The sequence below is a fragment of the Vidua chalybeata genome, chromosome 13 (genome assembly GCF_026979565.1).
Source record: "Vidua chalybeata isolate OUT-0048 chromosome 13, bVidCha1 merged haplotype, whole genome shotgun sequence".
Classification (NCBI taxonomy): domain Eukaryota; kingdom Metazoa; phylum Chordata; class Aves; order Passeriformes; family Viduidae; genus Vidua; species Vidua chalybeata.
In genome coordinates, this window is record NC_071542.1 from 291,402 (window position 1) to 309,986 (window position 18,585).

At 38.2% G+C, this 18,585-nt stretch overlaps 1 protein-coding gene across 5 annotated transcripts in view; it reads right to left on the bottom strand.

Moving 5' to 3' along the window:
• Positions 1-268: 268 nt before the first annotated feature.
• The window catches only part of CIB2 (calcium and integrin binding family member 2), a 41,886-nt gene continuing 23,569 nt past the window's right edge, over positions 269-18,585 (bottom strand). For all 5 annotated transcript variants that reach the window (XM_053954431.1, XM_053954429.1, XM_053954428.1 and 2 more), the window contains 4 exons: positions 16,221-16,332; positions 8,564-8,711; positions 8,280-8,475; positions 269-1,738 (listed from right to left, as the gene is read on the bottom strand). In XM_053954431.1, coding sequence (XP_053810406.1) covers positions 1,717-1,738; positions 8,280-8,475; positions 8,564-8,711; positions 16,221-16,310 — 456 coding nt within the window. In that variant the 5' untranslated portion in view covers positions 16,311-16,332 and the 3' untranslated portion in view covers positions 269-1,716. The remainder of the gene's footprint in view (positions 1,739-8,279; positions 8,476-8,563; positions 8,712-16,220; positions 16,333-18,585) is intronic.

An 18,585-nucleotide genomic window follows, 5' to 3' on the forward strand; every position in this document is an offset into this window, starting at 1 on the left:
ATGAAAAACAGGCTTGAATCTCTTTTTACCCAATCAGAACTGAATATGAGGATTGATTTCTGTTTCTAATTTTAACTTGGGTAAGGGAATTCAAGTTTAATTTCTTTATTTAAACAGAAATCAGTAGGAGGAAGCATTAAAATGCCATAAACATTAATGAACATGATAGCTCTAAGATATGTATTACAAATAAATGTTATTACTGTCATTTTCACTGTACAATCTTAGACAAGTCTGTCCTGTGTACCTTGAATATCCAAAATTTCCATTGAAACTTTTAATGTTTCATTAAAACATATTAAACATAAATGTTTCATTTCACATACTGCTAGAGAAATATTTCTTCTTCATTCATAGTGTGTAAACCTGAACAGCAAGCTACCCTGCAAGCTCACCACACAGAAGTTTCTGAGGTAGACAGGCATCACCATCCCTACAGAAATGATAGACAGGTCAGGTTCTCTACTTTAACAGTTTTCTATGTAACACATTTCATCCTTTGAAAGATTTAACTTTATAGTAATTGGAATAATGATCAGAAAGGAAATTAGTATGTGGTCAGCCTAAAAATTCTCAAAGCACAACAGAATGCTTCAAAAGTTTTAATTGAGATGACCTTGATACAGAAGCCATGTAAGTGACAGAGCCCTTCTATTGACTGTTAGAACAGTAATTAATACACATATGATTGTCTTCAGGTCCCAGTACCTAAACAATACTGGAAGTAAAAATAAATTAAAAAACCCAAAACAATAACAAAAAACACCAACAAAAAGATCTAGCTGATTTCCAGCTGGAGAGGAAAGAAAAAGAACTGCATTCATGCATTTTATGGGAGAGATTGCATAGCTTGTTCCGAAAGAAAATATCTTTTCCTGTCCTTAATAGTAGTTCTGTGCTTCTTCAATTTCTTCATGAGTTACAGATGACCATGTTCCTCCATTCAAGAACATTATCAGCCCATAGAATGAGTAAAATGCAGGAGCCCCTTTGAGAATAAGGACACAGTTTTAACATTTATCTTGGGAAGAAATGAATCACGTACACAGTTATCATATACAAAAGGCAAATATTTCAAGTTTTATAAGGACACAGCAATCCATAAAATACTGGTTGAAGGTAAGCACCAAACCCAGCAGTTGCCATTTTAGTGGCTGAAAGGCAAACCTGGGCTGTGGCTGTCTTCAACACTGGGAGCTTGATCTTGGCTGCAATTCTTTCACCTCAGGTATTTTCCATGCAAGATCCCAGCTGTACAACACAGTGATAGAGGCATCTCATTATTTAAGGCCCATGCTTCCTTTCAAATACTCTTGGAAAACACACCAAAGCTAATCTCTCAGTTTTTGTTTGGTTTTTTTTTGGTTTTTTTTTTTTTTTTTTTTTAATTTTAAGAGCAGTATTAAATATTCATAAATATAAAAACTCTGTGGAAATACCTTCAATAATATTCTGATTCTGACTGTTTAAAAAAAGGGAGGAAAAAAAAAGAAGTACCACGATCCAACAACCAACCATCTTCGCCAGAGTGCTTGGCCAGCAGAGAAGATAAAAATGTGTCTGTTCCAAATATCCTGTAGATCACATGATGCTTCTGTCTCTTTGTGGACCAGAATTCTTTCAGTACTTTCTGCTGAGTTCTAAGAAGCCCTCATTAGAGGACAAAAGTCCCTGGAGCGCCTGAGATTCAGAAAGGATGGACTGGCAAAAACATATTCAGATTCTTATGTGGAAAGTACTGCAAAAGAAAGAAAAAGATTAAGACATATAAACACATTTCTCACTATGCAAAAAAATTTTCCTTTAAGTACAAAAAAGAAGGTGCTGTGTGAAAAAAAAAAACAAACAAACTTTCTTCTTTTGTGCTTTGAGAAGATTTAAATCTCATGGGAGAAAATTCTATCTTCTGAAAATGTTAGCTCAGGGCCCAGGCTCAATATGGGATTAAATCAAGTCTAAATTACCCAATTTATTGGCTGTAGAGCTGATGCCTTGTGAAGGCTGACCTATGTTGTGGTGTTTGTTTTTGATTGCAATCTGGTCCTAGTAGTCAGTTTTATAACCTCCCCTATTTTGTATTGTTATAGCATATTTTATTACCAATGGATCGTTCCTTTCCCCACTGTGTTGTTGGTTTTGCCTCAGTTGTCCATATCCCTAAAGATCCGCCCTTTTGTTCCATGTTCCTCTTCCCATTGAATGTCAATCCCTTCCCATGCCTGCCCTTTCTCTAGAAACTTCCCTGTCAATTTTGTATCCTTCGAGGCCCCATTGGTTTGTTTAAGTTGTTCTCCTCCCCTGTAATCCCCTCTTGGTTTAAACGTTGTATCTCTGCCTTGTGCTCCTCCCCAGGTTTCTCCCAACTGGTTAAAGATTGTACCCGCCCCTAAGGCCTCCCCATATATAAACTGGTGTGTGCCTTGTTCAGTGTCTTTCTGTTCCTGACACTCCTGGGAATAAACGCCTTTGGAAAACATACAGGAGACCTCTCCCTGTTCCTTGTCCCTGCCCTGGAGCAGTGCTCCCATGCAGTAGAGCAGCTGTGCCCTACAGCTGCAGCCCGGATTGAACAGCTCTGCGGGGGCAGCCCGCTCTCGCCAACGGTGTTGGGAGCCAGTCAGGCTGAAGAAATCCAGCACTGCAGCAGGCCTAGGCCAGAGGCCAGATGGAGCTAAAGAATAAAGCAGGGATTTATTAAAAGACCTCCATGGATCCACCTTGGGCAGTACAAAAGCCCAGCCAGGGCTGCGCCCAAGATGAACCAAAATGGACAACTGGTCATGAAGTCTCACTTTTGTAAGTTCTGGTCCATTTGCATATTGGAGTTAATTGTCCAGCTACAGCTTTAGGTTATGAAGTCCCATCCTGCTTGTTTTTCTCTCTTCAGTCCACGTTGTTTGTGCTCTTGGGCTTGAAATTTGGATTGGTTGTTCTTGGTCCCAAGCTAGGAAAGGAATTGTTTTGTCTCCCTGCTCTGTGAAGAGAGCTCACCATCCCTAATATGAAGCTCAGCACTACACATTAAAGTACTCCAGAATCCAAAAAATATAACAGCTAAAACCTAAGGCATCAGAGCAGAGCTAAGTGTTTCCCAATGGTACTTTTGCTATGGCACAGTATTTGGGTCCTAACCAAGACAAATTAGGCAGGTGAAGTTGTTTTTCTTGTTGGGCCAGGAGATTCTGGTTGTTACCCTCTATTTGCTCTTTCATACAAGCAAGCAGCATGGCTTACAACTGCCACCAGGCTTCAGAAGAGCTCCCGAGCATCTCAGCAGGACAAGGAGAGACAATTTAAAGAGGGTATGCTGAAACCCCACTGTCTATAGGCAGCAATCTCTTAAATGTCATCACACTACCAACTGTTTTTCTTGACTGACTGAAATGAGAAGAGATTATTATGTATTTTTGTATGTAGATTCTCTAAGTTTGTTGCCTACACTGAAGGAAAACCTTTTTGGAACATTTGAGAGGCTGTAGACTTTCTGGATGCACACTCTTTGGATTTTGTTTTACCAAAAGAATACTCTAATTTAATTACAGCTATTAGATTTGAATCGGAAATTCACTAAAGGAAGCTTGTGGCATGTATTTGGAGGAGATAAAATTTCATATTCACCATGGTCCCAGGAACTTTGTCTCTAGGAGCTTATTCAATCTGGATGACAGTAAAAGATATGCTGTATAGCAGCCTGGCACACCAGCCTCAACACTGTGAGACAAAGCAGATAGTGATGCAAATAGTTTACTGGCACTAAGGTTTTTTAAACAAAAGAATTATAAATATTTTGTTCACAATTCAAGAAATGTCTAGAGACAATATAAATCCAAGTTGTTAAAAATTTAACTCCCATGCGGGTAATATCTAGGAGCTAAAAATCCATCACATTGTATGTGAAAACATTTGAGGCATGATTACCCCAAAAAATCCACACAAATTCACCTAACTGGAAATCAATTTATTAGAAAAAAAAGTTCTATTTTTATCAGAGTGTCATTTTGGCCTTTGAAGATTCAGCTTTTTACTAAGAAGCACCTGAAATACTCTGAAAAAATACTGACAAAAATTATTTCCTCCACTGTATCTTTGCTAAGCACCTCTTGCCAATTAGTCACTAGCTCTAATATTAGAGCCTTAAGAACTAATTAATCTGCATGTTGGGACAGTCTTATGAGATACACATTCCCTATAAGGGAGCTTCCTTTACTTCAGCATTTGGTATGATTGGGGTCACAACATCAACTAGTGGCTGGGCAAAGGCCCACAACAGTTTCAGAAATACTGCATTTCCAGTGTTTAATGTGTTGTTTCCCTGTCTGGTTCTGGCAGCTCCCAGGTATTACTAATGCCATATTCCTCTCAAACCCCATTACCTATCGTTACAGCAGGCTTCACCCTCAGGCATTCAAATAAGCTGAAACTTCCAGGATGATTTATAAAACAATTTCCTGTGGAAAACGTAACCAGTCTTGTAGAACAGAACACTTAGCTAGTGCCAGCTCAATCTGCCAATGCTTCCATTAAACTACAAGCAGCTTCTTAATGATAACAATTTTGAGTGAAATAAAACTACTGGGATCCAATTTTCTGAACTAGTAACTGTCCTTATCATTTACAGCTTAGTTCAGCTTCTGGGATAACAGCCAACTGCATAGATGCTCCCTGGTTAATGATTAACAGTGTTTTCTTCTAGTCTGGAAAAAATTCCTCAACGACAGCAGTGCAAATCAAGCAACAGACTTTACTGCATCTTAATTTGTGTGACAGCAACACAAAGCTGGCAAAGGCTGTCTGTAGGAGATTAAACCTACAAAGGGTCATGAAGTAAAGGTTTGAGAAAGGACTGATGAGATAAGGAAAATAAGTCAACCTAGAGTGGATGAACTTCAGCTCATAGCAGGTCAAAGCCTGGATCATGGTGCCAAAGTTAATGCCTGCGGTGTATGTTAAGTAGGCATGATAATGTGACAGCTTTAAAAAACCCCAGCATGTGCTTCAAAACCTGAGTGCATATTGCTATAAGAATCTGGCCTTTAAAGGTTTTCCACAGAGTAAAGAAGATATTCCTCCTCAGTAACTTCAAATCTCATGCTGCTGCTGATGATCATTTGCAGCTGGATGAAAGGTCTCAATGTTTGTCACAAGTCAGGTGAACACTGGTCCCACATAAGAGAGCAGAGAGGAAAAAAAGTGTTCTATGGCTTCATACAAGATCACCTGCTCAAGCAATGGCAGAGCCAGGGATAAAACTTAACTGCCTGGATTCCTACATTTCCTGCTTTCATGGTATGAAGAGGTGGCTTTGGTGGGGACAAAAGGAAAAGAACAGAATAAGAAATTCTTTACTACAGATAAAAACCATCTGAGGCCTTGCAAGTTATTCAGCATTTTCAGAAGGCTCTCGTACGACATGCCAGGATGGTATTCTGGGATCAGATGTTCAGAAGTATTGACTGCCCATGGCATCACAGCAAAATCCCTGCAAACTGCAGCTACCCAGCATCTGCAATTGCTCACTGGAAATCATTTTCAATGTGGCTATTGCTTTGGTTCCTAGGCATTCCATTTTCACAGTTGCTGAGCAGCTGGAAGTGTAAATCATTAGACTCTTGGGTTTCCTTGAATTTAAATTCTGGAATGCATTCAACTGGGCACAAAAAGTGGAGATAAGCAAAATCAAATGAAATTGTTACTGCCTTTGGACATTGATGGGTTGGTATTTCTTCCACGTCTGCTTAAGATTTCGAATAGCCAATTTATTTTAGGTGAAAGCATGTTTTTTATCTTTTTGCAATAGTAAGAAGTTAGTTCAGTTTTCCACTGGCATATCGGGTTGGTGATCTGCTATTCAGACGTTTCCTGTGCTTTGCATGCTCTGTAGTAGATTACCCAGCGAAGCTGCACAGCCCTGCCTGCCCTTTGGCAGCACACAGCCCAAGGCTATCATTTAAGACAACCATTACAGCTGAAAACTCAGAAGAAAATGAGAGGCTAGGAACAGAGCTGGAGATTAATTCACAAAGATGTAAGAAAGCATTGTTTCAGTAAATGAATAGGTAATGTGTCCAAGACTGTTACAGCACAAAGAATTGGGATTTTTGTGGTGAGAGATCAGCTACAAGAATTGCATTCTTGTCCCATGTCACAAAGTCTGTTACATGCTGGCAGGCACTGGCTCCTGCCAGAGAGTGCTTGTTTAGGTTCAATCCCAGTCAGACTTTGGTGAACCTATTGTGGCATTAAACTTCAATGAATCCCATTCCAAAAGTCAAATCTATATTTGGAATGCAATATTTACACAGTATTTTAAAAATTAGAATAAGTTCTTCAGAACAGGAAGTTCAGCATTAATAGGTATGTCAGTCTGTGATGCAGTGCATACAGGAAAAATAGAACAATGCCCTAAAAAAATAAAATACCTTTACAGACAAAGTGAACAGTAAACCACAGTAAAGCAGAGGTATCAAATCTTCCATGTAAATCGATTTGGATAAAAGTAGTCTTATGACCCTATCACTTTCTTTTCCTGCAGCTGTTAACTCAAATTAAAACAGAAACCAAACTAGAGAACCTACACATTCTCAACTTGGAGGCTTTTTTCCATTACACTCTCATTTTCCAATACAGCTTCAAAGACACATGTTGCTGAATCATAAGATCTGAACCATCAGATTCTTCAGAGGATTCTAATATTTTCTTTACATATATTTCCAGCTAAGAAATGGTTTTCTTTGTACTGTTATCCCCACAGAAGCTGCTCTTATATAAAAACTGCCTGGTCCGAGGCTCTAAACCAGTGTTTTGGTTTGAAGGTGGAAGGAGACCCTTCTTTATATCACCAGGAGGACTTCAGAGATTAATCCCATGACCCAGCTAAACTCCTGAACCTGAAAGGAGGGGCAAGTTATGATTCCTCTGGAAGTCAGGGACGCCAAACATCTACCTTAAATATGCACATTGCCATCTTAAACCTGAAGGAGAAATCTTGTCACAGACACGGATCCAAGTACATGTGTTTAAACTGAGCAACTGGACGCTCAGTCTTTAAATGCTTGGTACCCTCATCCTTTGATTTTATTGGTACTCTCCAATTTCTCTTACCTAATCTATAATACACATCTTACTTCATCCCACTTTTTACTCATCATCTTGCCCTGCTGAATACCCAGCACTCAGTAATTTTCACTCATTTCCTCATCTTCCCAAAACATCACCTAACTGGAAAAGAAAAATAATTGTGACAGTCATTCCAATGGCTACACTGCCAAACATTCTTCTCTGCAACTTTCTCAGAAAATGACTGGACTGCACAGCATTCTCAGCTTGGAATTCTCAGTTAGCAGTTTGCAAGCCTCTACAACACAGCAGTAAAGTCAGTCATGGCACAGGAAACTTCTGAAACTGCAGCTTCTACTGAATCTTCAGATCTGCCTTCATTTGTTCACATTTGATCACTGTTCTCTACCAGATTTGTAGGAGCAGCACAGCCTTTTGATTGATTAAAGGAAACTCTACCTGATCCCAGCAGCTCCTACATGGATAGGAGTATAAAGAAGATGTTTTCTTAGCTGGAAATATCTGTAAACAAAATATTAGAATACCTACTGAGCTGAGATTCACCATAATGATGATACATATCTTGTTCTAAAGGGATTTCTGTTGATACACTTGATTAGTCAAGGAATACCAGAAATGTATAAAAGACATTCACATTGAGTGTCTCCTCTCCAGAAGGTGATGTTTCTCAAGGTTCACTGGAATCACGTGCTTCTGCTTTATTGTTGAATCGCTTTTAACCTCTTTCATCAGAAGTTTCATTTGTGAAAGAAATACTATTCTGTGTTCTGCAGGACACTTTACAGTTCTTCAAAAAACATTTCACAGCAAAGAGATCAACGTCTTTCCATGTATATTTGTAACGTGTATACAATATTTACACACATTCCTATGCAGACAGCTCGGATCCTTGCCATAGACTTAATCCTTGCTATAGGCTGAATTTGAGCTCATAATGGATCAAAGTAGTTTCCTGAACTGCAGCAAGACAGGTGGAGGAGCCAGAAAGGTGATAATTGAAAGTCATTGAGCTCTTAGTCTTAAGTTAGGAGAGAACTGGAATATGCCCTAGAAAAGTAAACTGAGTTAGGTAAGAAGTCATCCCCTAGTCAGTTCTCTAGTAAAATACTTAGGTCTGGCACTTCTTGTATTAGACTGCAAAGTGATATCCTAAAACAATACCTGCAAGTATGCAAGAGACTCTCTTTTTCTTAAAATAATACCTGAGAAAGTCTGGTGCCTTGGAAATCATGTTTTCAAAATCTGCAAATCCTAATTTCCCATCACCATCCATGTCAGCTTCTTCTATCACCTTCTCACAAACCAGAGTGATTTCCTCTGCTGTCAGCTCTTCCCGGGTCAGCTTATTGAGGGTTTTTTCCAAGTCTGCTTTACAAATGAAGTTATCTGTGTTAAAATCTAAACAATAGAAGAACCAAAGATCACCGAGTGTACCACTCATTTACTCCAAACACAGAAAGCACACCAGAGCCCCTCCACACAGTACCATAAATCTTAAAGGCATAGATTGCTTTAAGTTCACGGGGAGCCATTTCACTGAGCACGGAGAACATATCCACAAAGTCATTGAAGCTCAGGCTCCCCTCTCCATCTTCTGAGAATGACTCCACAATCCTTTCCTTGAAGGGATTCTCCTGTGAAAGACATACATAGACTGGTATTTGAAAGATGAAAAAACCTGCAGACTCCCTGATAATGAATATTTAATTGCATGGTTGGCTCTTTAAAGACAATTTTTCTTTCTTTTTTTTCCCCAAAAATGCATCAAAAAACTTGTATTTGTATGCTTTAGCAGGAAGTTTCAGCAGTCATTGCTGCTGCATAGTACCATTTCTGGCCTTTTAGTTTCACTGATACATGTCAATGTCCAGCCTGAGGTTGGACTGACTAAAAATTCCAGAGATTTAAATGAAATGTAATCTCCACAGGAGATGATCCTGAAATCACTACTAGCACCTTAGAGTAAGACAATATTCTGAGCCCATAAACACACAAGCAAGCGTAAGAAAACCTGCTTTATCACTATGAAATCCAAACCAAATGTTTTTACAGTAAAAACCCATCATCTTTCTAAGAGCTATACAAAACTCCAACACTAATTGGTAGCTGTATCAATAAAACTTGGAAAATCAATTCAATTCAGTTGAACATGAACAGAACACAAATATCACTTGGGCTGTGAGCAGCATCTCATTAAAGCTGTGTTACAGATCTTTTCTGAAGCCAAGACACTAATTAACATACTGATCCATAAATATATACAGCTGTGGTGCTGGCATATCAGGTTCACTATTTTTAATATGCATGCAGCATTTTGTTTGGCCTTTAAAGAAGCAGTAGTGTGAAAGCTCAGAAGTCCAATCATATCTCCATTTAATTTCTTTTTCTTCCCCTGTAAATTTAATTACCTAACAGATATTCATAAACCATCCTATTATTTTAAATGAAATTTCAAAAACCAGCTATATTTGAGAGACAAATGACCAGAAAATGTTATTTTTCAGTTTACTTGAATTCTTTCTTGATAATTCACACATAGAACAAAAGCATCTATGGAATGCATTTTTAGCATAACTGTGGTGACTAAAAAAGTAATGACCAGGACCAAGACTGTTTTTATGAAGTAGGGACCACAGAGCCTTAGGCTCAAATGACAGTTCATTAAAATAGTCAATACTAAATACAAATTCTCCTGCAAGGTTGGATGACTGAAGGAATCCACAATTGGGAACAGGCCTACAGATTTAAAAGTATAGGAGATTAATGAGCTCACAGTTCAGATGAAGACAAAACCAAGCCAGATAAATCCAAATTAAATAGAATAGAAAAGAGGGATTCCTGAAATAAAAAAAAAAAAATAGATAGCAGTCTCAAAAAGCAAAAGGGTCACATCTCTCTAGAGCATGCGAATGAAAAATAACACCCCAGACCCAGGCAGATGGCTGAGAGAACCTCACTGTAAAAGGATATGTAGTGATCACTCATGTCTCGTGAATGATGTGTAGGTACAGCAGGTGTGCATCTGTGGGTACTGCTCAGGTTAAAGTATCTCACTTAAATGCCTGGAAATACTTGTGGAATACACATTTACCTGTTTGTGGGATTTGCCTGTGGTTATACACACATACCTGTTTGTGGGATACGCACACACAGGGAGGAACAATTGGTTCTGTTGTTTCAAACTGCCAGTTTATAAATAAGCCAAAGTGAGATTCGTTTGGGCTGAAATATATGAGAAGGCCCACTTTCTTCCTAAAAGCACACCAAAAAATGGTGTGTTATATCTTTAATAATTGAGAATGCCAAACATCAGAATGGACATCAAAACATGTTCAAAATTTATTTTTCATTTCTAAAATGCTGTATAGCTTTCTTTGGAACAAACCTGATGAGAAGTGTCATGGTAACAGTAGTAAACTGACATCTTAGAGGCAGCATTGAGTAACAAACTAGGAGCAGACAGATGCAAATATCCCTATCAGCAGTGAGTATCAAGCCCAGGACTTTGTGCTTTAGAAAGGCTGGGGCAGGACCTCACTGACCCAATAAGCATATTGCAGTTGCATAAGATGAGTTATTTATTTGGCATGTCAGAGGTCTTGAAAATACAGATGAATTAAGAATTAATTAAATGAACCTAAGCATACTTCTTAAGTAACTCTTTGCCAAATGGATCTCTAAAACCAAAATGAAAAATAAAATCTTTCCTCATTGATTTCTTTCCTTTAACTTTCTCATATTATGTGTCTTCAGGCAGTATATCTGTGGCTTACACAATGGAAAGTATTAGCTTACCTTCACAGATACTTTTCACATCCTTTCTGTAATTTCATTACCTCTACTCTAAAGAACACAGATTAGGGTTCCATCATATTTAAAGGAAGAGCCATGGGGGAAGGGAGTAAAGGGGAAAATTATATTGTTTTTTTCCTAGATTGCTTTCCCATAAGCACTAATTGTTGAAAAAAGATTCCTTTTAAAACTAGAAACTTGCACTTGTCTTAAAAAGCTTTTTCTGTAGTCTCATAAGAAAAATGAGAACAGAGACAGAAACAATAAAGAATTGCTACAACCAGAAAACAACTCTGCTGTTTTGCAGATTGATGTTGTTGCTGCAGTGACTCGAGAGAATCCTAAATGTGCAATCCATCTTTGCAAGGAACACTTCTTTTACTCAGATAATTGTGTTTCTGTGCATTTTAAAATCTCACACAGCATCTATTCCAACATACAGACCTATAACAGCTTACAATAAAACACAACCATTAGTTTTCTAACAAACTGTTTGAGGGTTTAATCCTGGCATTGCAGATAAATCACCTGTTATATTCTTCTGTCCTTTAGTTTCCATCCCAGACTCTAGGAAAGCACTCTGGTGTCTTTTTGCCTTATCTGTTTTGTAGTTTGAGGAATTAATTTCAAGCATCCAATCCTATTCCCACAGGCCGACTGCATTTTGGAAGTAAGAGGTTGCAAGTGAAGTTCAAAGGTAGGTCAAGATAATTAAGTTGGAGATACTGGAGAGTCGTTACAAAATGCTAATTAATTTTCATACCCACAGAAACACAATGATGACTTTTCCTTTCATATTTGAATATAAGTCCCCACTGACTTTAGAGAATATATTTAAAACCACAAAGCAGTCTATTTTGCAGACTATTGCAAGTCAGAATCCTTTTGGATCCGTTAATCAGGACTTTTTCAGCAATGGTAAAAACTAGCCTTTCTCAAACTTCAGAAGTTATTCCAAAAGAGAGGGAAAAAAACCCCTGCTATCAGACAAACATTAATCTAAAAGTAGCTAAATTGTTCATTACCAAAGCTCCATAGGAAAGACTGGTGCTTCAAAAGAGACGCATAAGTGCAACAGCAAATTGTCCCTGGAGCAGAAAAAAACAAGTTTCTTTGCAGGATTTTTTTCTTAATTTTCTTCTTCCTCAAAATGAATAGCATGAATGAATGTGCCTATGATTATATTAATGTCATCAAACTTCTCTGCAGTGCCTGCAGGGTACTGTTTAAGAAATTCCTGCAGAAACCAAGGCTAAGACAGAGCTAAATTGGTAAGCTTATGTCTTAATAGAAAAGACCATTTTGTTCTGTCAGAAAGCAGAAGCATATGAAGCTCAATAATGACTCTTTACTGAAGTCACAACAACCAAAAAAACAAAGATTCAAGCTGCACACAGAATTGCTTAAATATTACAGAACCTACCAGCACCTCATGGGAAGTTAAGGCATTGTGACAAGAACTGATTCCTAATTGTGACAGGGAAGTGTACAGACAAGGCTGCAGGCACCAGGGAGGTGCAGGCCTGGGGTTCGATGCACAGAATACAGCCCTCACTTATGACTTGGAGCACACACAGCTGAGATGCTCAGATAAAGAGACTTCAGAGAAGCAAGGAGAGTGGTCGCAGTAAAGTTTTGCTCCTCTGAAGGGAGTAAAACATCCCATCATAACTAGGAACAACTAAGAGAATGCAGCAAGGATGTTGAGATGAGCTGGAGGCAGAAATCGGCCAGAGCAGGGTTGGGACTTGGGAAGATCGCCCTGCTCTGGCATTACTCATTGCCCCTTTACATGGAAAACCCAGGTGCCATTGCCCAATGCACAGAAAGCTCTGAACCTAAAGACTCATTGAAATCACTTCTAAAACCTCATCCTATTAACACTGTGGAAAATGTTTATATTTTGAAGCAACTCGCTTGCATTCACTTTATTCACTTTTAAATTTACTACAAACACGGTGTTAACATTGGTTCTGAAATGTGCAATGGAGTCGCTGTTCCCTGTGTGTCCTTGCTGGCTCCTGGCTGATTCCTGTGCCTGCTGCCCATCCCGTTTCAGCAGTGGATTTATGAACTACCTACCCCCCCCAGTGCAGCTTATGACAAGGCCTGCAAGGATCAATGAAGTTCCTGTGTGAGCCAAAATGCAGGAAGCAACAGACTGTAAAGTGAGTGAAACAAAAATGGTTCCCCTCCAGCAGCCCTTTGCTGCCCAGCTCTGGAGAGAAGGATTGCTCTGCACTGCAGTGCCCACAGCCTAGGAAAGAGGCAATCTGGGATGTGGGTATGGACACCCACCACTGCTACCAACCACAGGGGTCTCTGGCACCAGGCTACATTTCCACCTGCAGCTCTGTGGCAATGACAGCGATAATGTGACCAAAATCAGTTTTAATTTGAAAAAATATCACTTTTGCTTTCTCCGTGGTGCCACACTGAACAGTCCATATCATGGCTACAGTTTTGCTATATTAATTACTGCAATCTCACAGGTGTCTCAATGCCCCAAAGTTAATTTATTAGACTGGTGCCTGTGTAACCAAGATTGTGAAAATTAGAGAACAGAGACTGCAACGAAACTGATGGAGCAAAGTAGCTCTGTTAACTTCAGTGTAATGGTAGACCTAATCAACTTAAAGTACCTTCCCCTTCTTTATTTATTTATTTCTTGTCCCAACTTTCAACTTTTCAGAATCAGGAGTTAATGAATAATTCATTACCAATTAAAGAGAATGACCATCAGCATTTTTTTTTCCCTTGAAACACAAAACACCTGGCTCAAAGCTTTAATGCATGAGGTAAAGCTCTTTCTTTATATTAGCAGAATCTAATTTAGAAAAGTGCATTATTGATTCTATCCATTTGTCAGAACCTGCAGTGGTATTGAGCTCAACGTTGCCAGTAACTAGAAATGTAATGTGTATATGAAAAAAGCCAGGTGCATTGAAATTAGCACTAATTTTATTAGAATTCAATAGACATTTAGGTCATTTATTCCTATTTTAAGAAGTAAATGTTGTCTTTGTCTTCACCTTGATGAAAATTTACCAAAGAAAGAAAACACCATAATGATTTGTTAGGCAGTCTGGTCAAGTTGCAAAGGTTAAAGATTTTTTTCTTAGTGTATGAGCTGAAGTTAGTACCTAGGTCGCTTCACAAATAAACTCTTGAGGAAAGACTCTCTCCCCCTCACCCCCGTCTGCACAGGTGCCCACAAGATGCTTCATGAGCAAGATGGACCCCAGTTTATAACAAAGAGCACGTTAACATCTTTTCGTGTCAATGCTTTGAAAGAGTTACGGAACATCACCTGGTCTCCTCCTACTGGGATTTTACTGGAAACAAGCTCAGTAGCTATTGAAAGCACTTTTCTCTGCGATCTCCTAGAATTTCTGAAATAAAATGTGTGGTTTGCAACAATATTTCTGAGGTTCTTTCTTCCACAGACTTATGAGACCTGAGAGAGAATTTGTATAAAATTCAACACTGAGTTTGTCCAGTTACTTTCATAAAGTCAAGTTCCATTACCTGGAGACATCTTCTAAAGCAGGGTCAGAAAGCATCACAGACTTGTGGTGCCAGTAGATAGATTATGATCCATACCTGATTATGATTCATACATGGAAGCCTCTTAGGAAGTCTGTCATTACCATCTAAGTTTGCTAAGCTACTATGATATGTTCCTGTATTTCTGTCTAAATATGCTCCTGTATAAAATTTCTGGTTTGTATGTCAGCTTCAGTACCAGGCCTTCCATCTCAAAAGTTCTCATAGAATGAGCTGTTCCTTAAGTGTTCAATCCTCTATCACTGAAGCCAAAAAGACTCTGAGCAATCATAATTTCTCACTTCCTTTTCTAAGCTTAGCCTTGATTTGTCACAAAGCAACTCTCAGCTATCTAGCAGTTAAAGTCTGAGGAGTCAAAGAACTGTGCCAAAGGATTCATGTTGTGCTATCAAGATCTCAGAGACAATAACATAAACCCTAAGGAATACTGATGCCATTAGAAAAAGCATATATTTTGCTGAAGAAGCCCATGCTTACTGTGAAAAAGAATTCTAAATTATTTCTCAGCTTCTTCAGAAACCCAAGCTGTCCATAGGCATTTGCTAAATCAGAGTCTGAAGAATAACTGAATGATAAAAATTTTCCCAAGGTTTTCTATTGAATTAAATGCTTGTATGTGTTTAATGTTTCCATATGAAATGTTTAATGTTTCCATTTATATGAAATGCTGGCCGAATACTTTTTAATGCACATACATTAACAAAACATGCTTCTTGTTCAATAAATTATATTATCCCAGAATCAAACTTACAGCAAGTGTGGTATTAAGGGAATAAAGAGTTCTGTGAACTTCAACTTGAAATCTAATTCAAATGTTTTTCACTTCATGTTGACTTAGCATCCTCTACAACTGAATTTCTAAAGCACGGCTTCTGTTTGTAAAATATCAGATATTTGAAAAAAAATACAACATTAAGGAAGAAATTCTAGATCATTAAAATTAAGTGGAAAGCCATCAATCACAAGGTTTTTACAGCATTGTTCTTAAAAAGCTTAATAATGCTTCACACAACTATCAGATTGAACGCATAATTGTTTCCACATTATAGTAATTCATAGACATCAATTGACTAGCATACATAAAAAATAGACTGTGTGACAAAACACAACATAATTCAATGAACTGTTTAAAAATAAATGCTAAATAAGTGCTAAATGCACATTTGTCCTGTTAAAACCATAAATCATTAAATTGTTGAATTGAGAATAAAAACAAATAGTGTTTTTTTTTTTTTTTTTTTTTTTTTACTGATTGCCTTATACCTACTGCTTCTCTCATTTGCAGTTACATGGACTGTTTCTCCACTTCCTACCATGTAACGTCCCCAAGAAAATGAAAATTCCTGATAATTAAGAAAAATAATATTTATTGTGCTCAGGTAGCTGAGAAAAAAGGGGAAAACCTTTATTTTTATTAGCAATATTCTGCACACTACTAGCAAATTTCCTACGAACAGACTGAAATAAGAACTTCAGATTTCTAACCAGCTCTTCACACAGAGATCCCTGTGGGTACATGGCTTCTGCAGGGATATACACAAAGAGCAAAGATTGCTAAATTTTTTTCCTATTCATTTCCTTTAACATCTATCCTAACTATCTCTACAAAAAAGACATTCACCTGAATATTTTCTAGTTTCTGGGGTTGGTTTTGCCCTTGAACAATAACAGGAAGGGGACAACCTCAGCATGCCACAGCACTTCTGGATATCAATTTTGGAAAAAAGTCTGGCAGACGAGCTATAGAAGTTAAGATACAGTTTGCAAGCAGTCAAAAGTGATACCTTCAGCTCAGGCATGTTTATTATAAGCTGCATAGGTAGTTTAACATCTGGGTCCTTTGTGTAGTCCATGGGCACAACGTTTGGTGCCATTTCATGGTATCGGCCGTGCAACCTGTAAACAAGCAGAAACAAACAGCCAATAATCAATTTTAAATAACCCATTCTATTCAGACAGTAATCAGGTACAAATTTGTCTTGCAGCTCTAATCATTGGTTTTAGTGCACAAGTCTGAGCCCACCAAATTCCTGTCTTTCTGAAAAAAAGAGGGCTTTGATGCAGCATCCAGCATAACTGCTACCAACAGCCACGTGTTTCTTGAGGTCTGTAACTGAGCAGAGTTTCCTTTCACACTGTGTGTTTGTAACATTTAGGCACTGCCGGGTGTGTGCACAGAAGGCCTGAACCAAGGCACATACTTTTCATATGTGGCAATTCTTATCATATGTGGAAGTTAAGTCTTACACCTAATTCATAAACGGCTTAGGACAGAAAGTGCCCCTTTTGTCATGTCCTATGTATTAACACAGTGTATTCTGATCTCTCAGTCGGGCATATGTACTACTTGTATACATTATAAAGCCATATCTTGTGACTTATTTTCCTTTTAACAAAAAAATCCTGCCTGCTCACCAGGCATACTAACAATTACATATAGAGATTACAGTGTTTTAACAGCAGAATATAAACAAAACAGTAATACAGGAAGAAATGCCTCAGCAACCCCTTCATTTCCCCAGCTTTACCTGCAGCAGCACCACACCCAACTGAACTACTTCAGGTTCCTGTGTGTAAATAAACTCAAAAACTAGGATAAAATCATCTACAGGCATGTGTTTTCTTATGATTATGATGTGCCACAAAGAACACATAAAATGGAACACAGAAACACATATTTTCTGCATTGTAGTAAACTGATGTCTTCATCCTGCACAGCAATATTTTGTGCCATACCAGAAACTGGATATCCACTATCTCGGCACATTTCAGCTGCTTACCACAGCTCATCCTGACATTTCATAAATACTGTGTAACTCAAGATGCAATAGCCATTTCCCTCTCTAGCAATTGATTTCTCCATTGTAAATTGCAGCTAAAAAGATGTTTCTAAATACAACAGAAAAAGCAACTTGAAAGTTTTGCTTAAGTTTTTAAGTGCTTTTAAGTCCAATGTCCATCTATGGGTTACCTACTTTTTTAAAAGCTAGAATACTCAAATGGTGTTCTAGTCTTCAAGAAAATTAAGCACTCGTTATTGGCAAAACTTGACCACTGTGGACAACATTCAGAAGTTCAGGAGCTGACAATCCCTGTTTATTTTAACTGCCAAGATTTCATTCTTTATCTAATATTAGACTTGTCTCTTTATAACATGCAATATCAGTGCAAAGTAAACCTGTCACTTCTTGCTGACAGAATTCACTATCTTGTCCACAGAAATTGCAATCTATTTATACTGAAGTCCAGCCATACTTTTTGGCAGCTGAAAGATGGATACAGCTCCCAACTCTAGACTAGACTGACAGAATTGTCTGGAAGGCAACTGCTGGACACAAAAACATGCAGGTAACTAACTGCAGATTTGAGAGCAGCTCTCATACCCTGTTTTCCTCCCAACTAACTCTGCTGTTAATTCACCAAATCGGTCAAAGATCTGTGGATGTAAGAGCTTTCTACCTGAGTGGATTTCACACTAAAGCATCCAAATGAGTCTGTAGGAAGTGGCTCTGATCTAACTCCTGCAAACTAAATTACAGCTATAAAACACATCTTCCACACGCTCTTACCTGCAAGGATCCAGTAACTCTATTTGTAATAGCCTTATCACATGGCATGATTAGCATTTAAGACCATGAAAAAAAGCCGTAAGATTTCCCTATACCAAACATATAGTATGTTGCACTTACTCCATTATCCTTCAAAATAAAAACCAAAAACCCCAACCAATCAAACAACCACAGAAGACAGTAATACCTTTTCCTTCTGTAAGATCTTGATGCTGGAAGGTTCTTTAGTACTGTTTTATAATAAATTGGATTGCCAGTATCAAATACTGGATTTTGTAGAAAAAAGTAGCAGACCTGCTTCAGCCTCTTAACAGGATGCCAAGACAACCACCTGTCATAAGGAACACAGTCCTTTTTGCTGGAGGTCCACCAAAACTCCCGTTTAGTCGAATAACTTACCTGGCATTGGGAGAGTACTTACTTTTTGGCAAGGAAACAATACATGTCTGATCAATTACAATTTACACGATGTAACGCTCAGTAGACATCGGGGTTACTTACACCCATAATCCTCATGCCTGTATGCAATACCTCACTACACCTTGCAGTGTTGTGCACTATGACAAATCAGTAATCACTT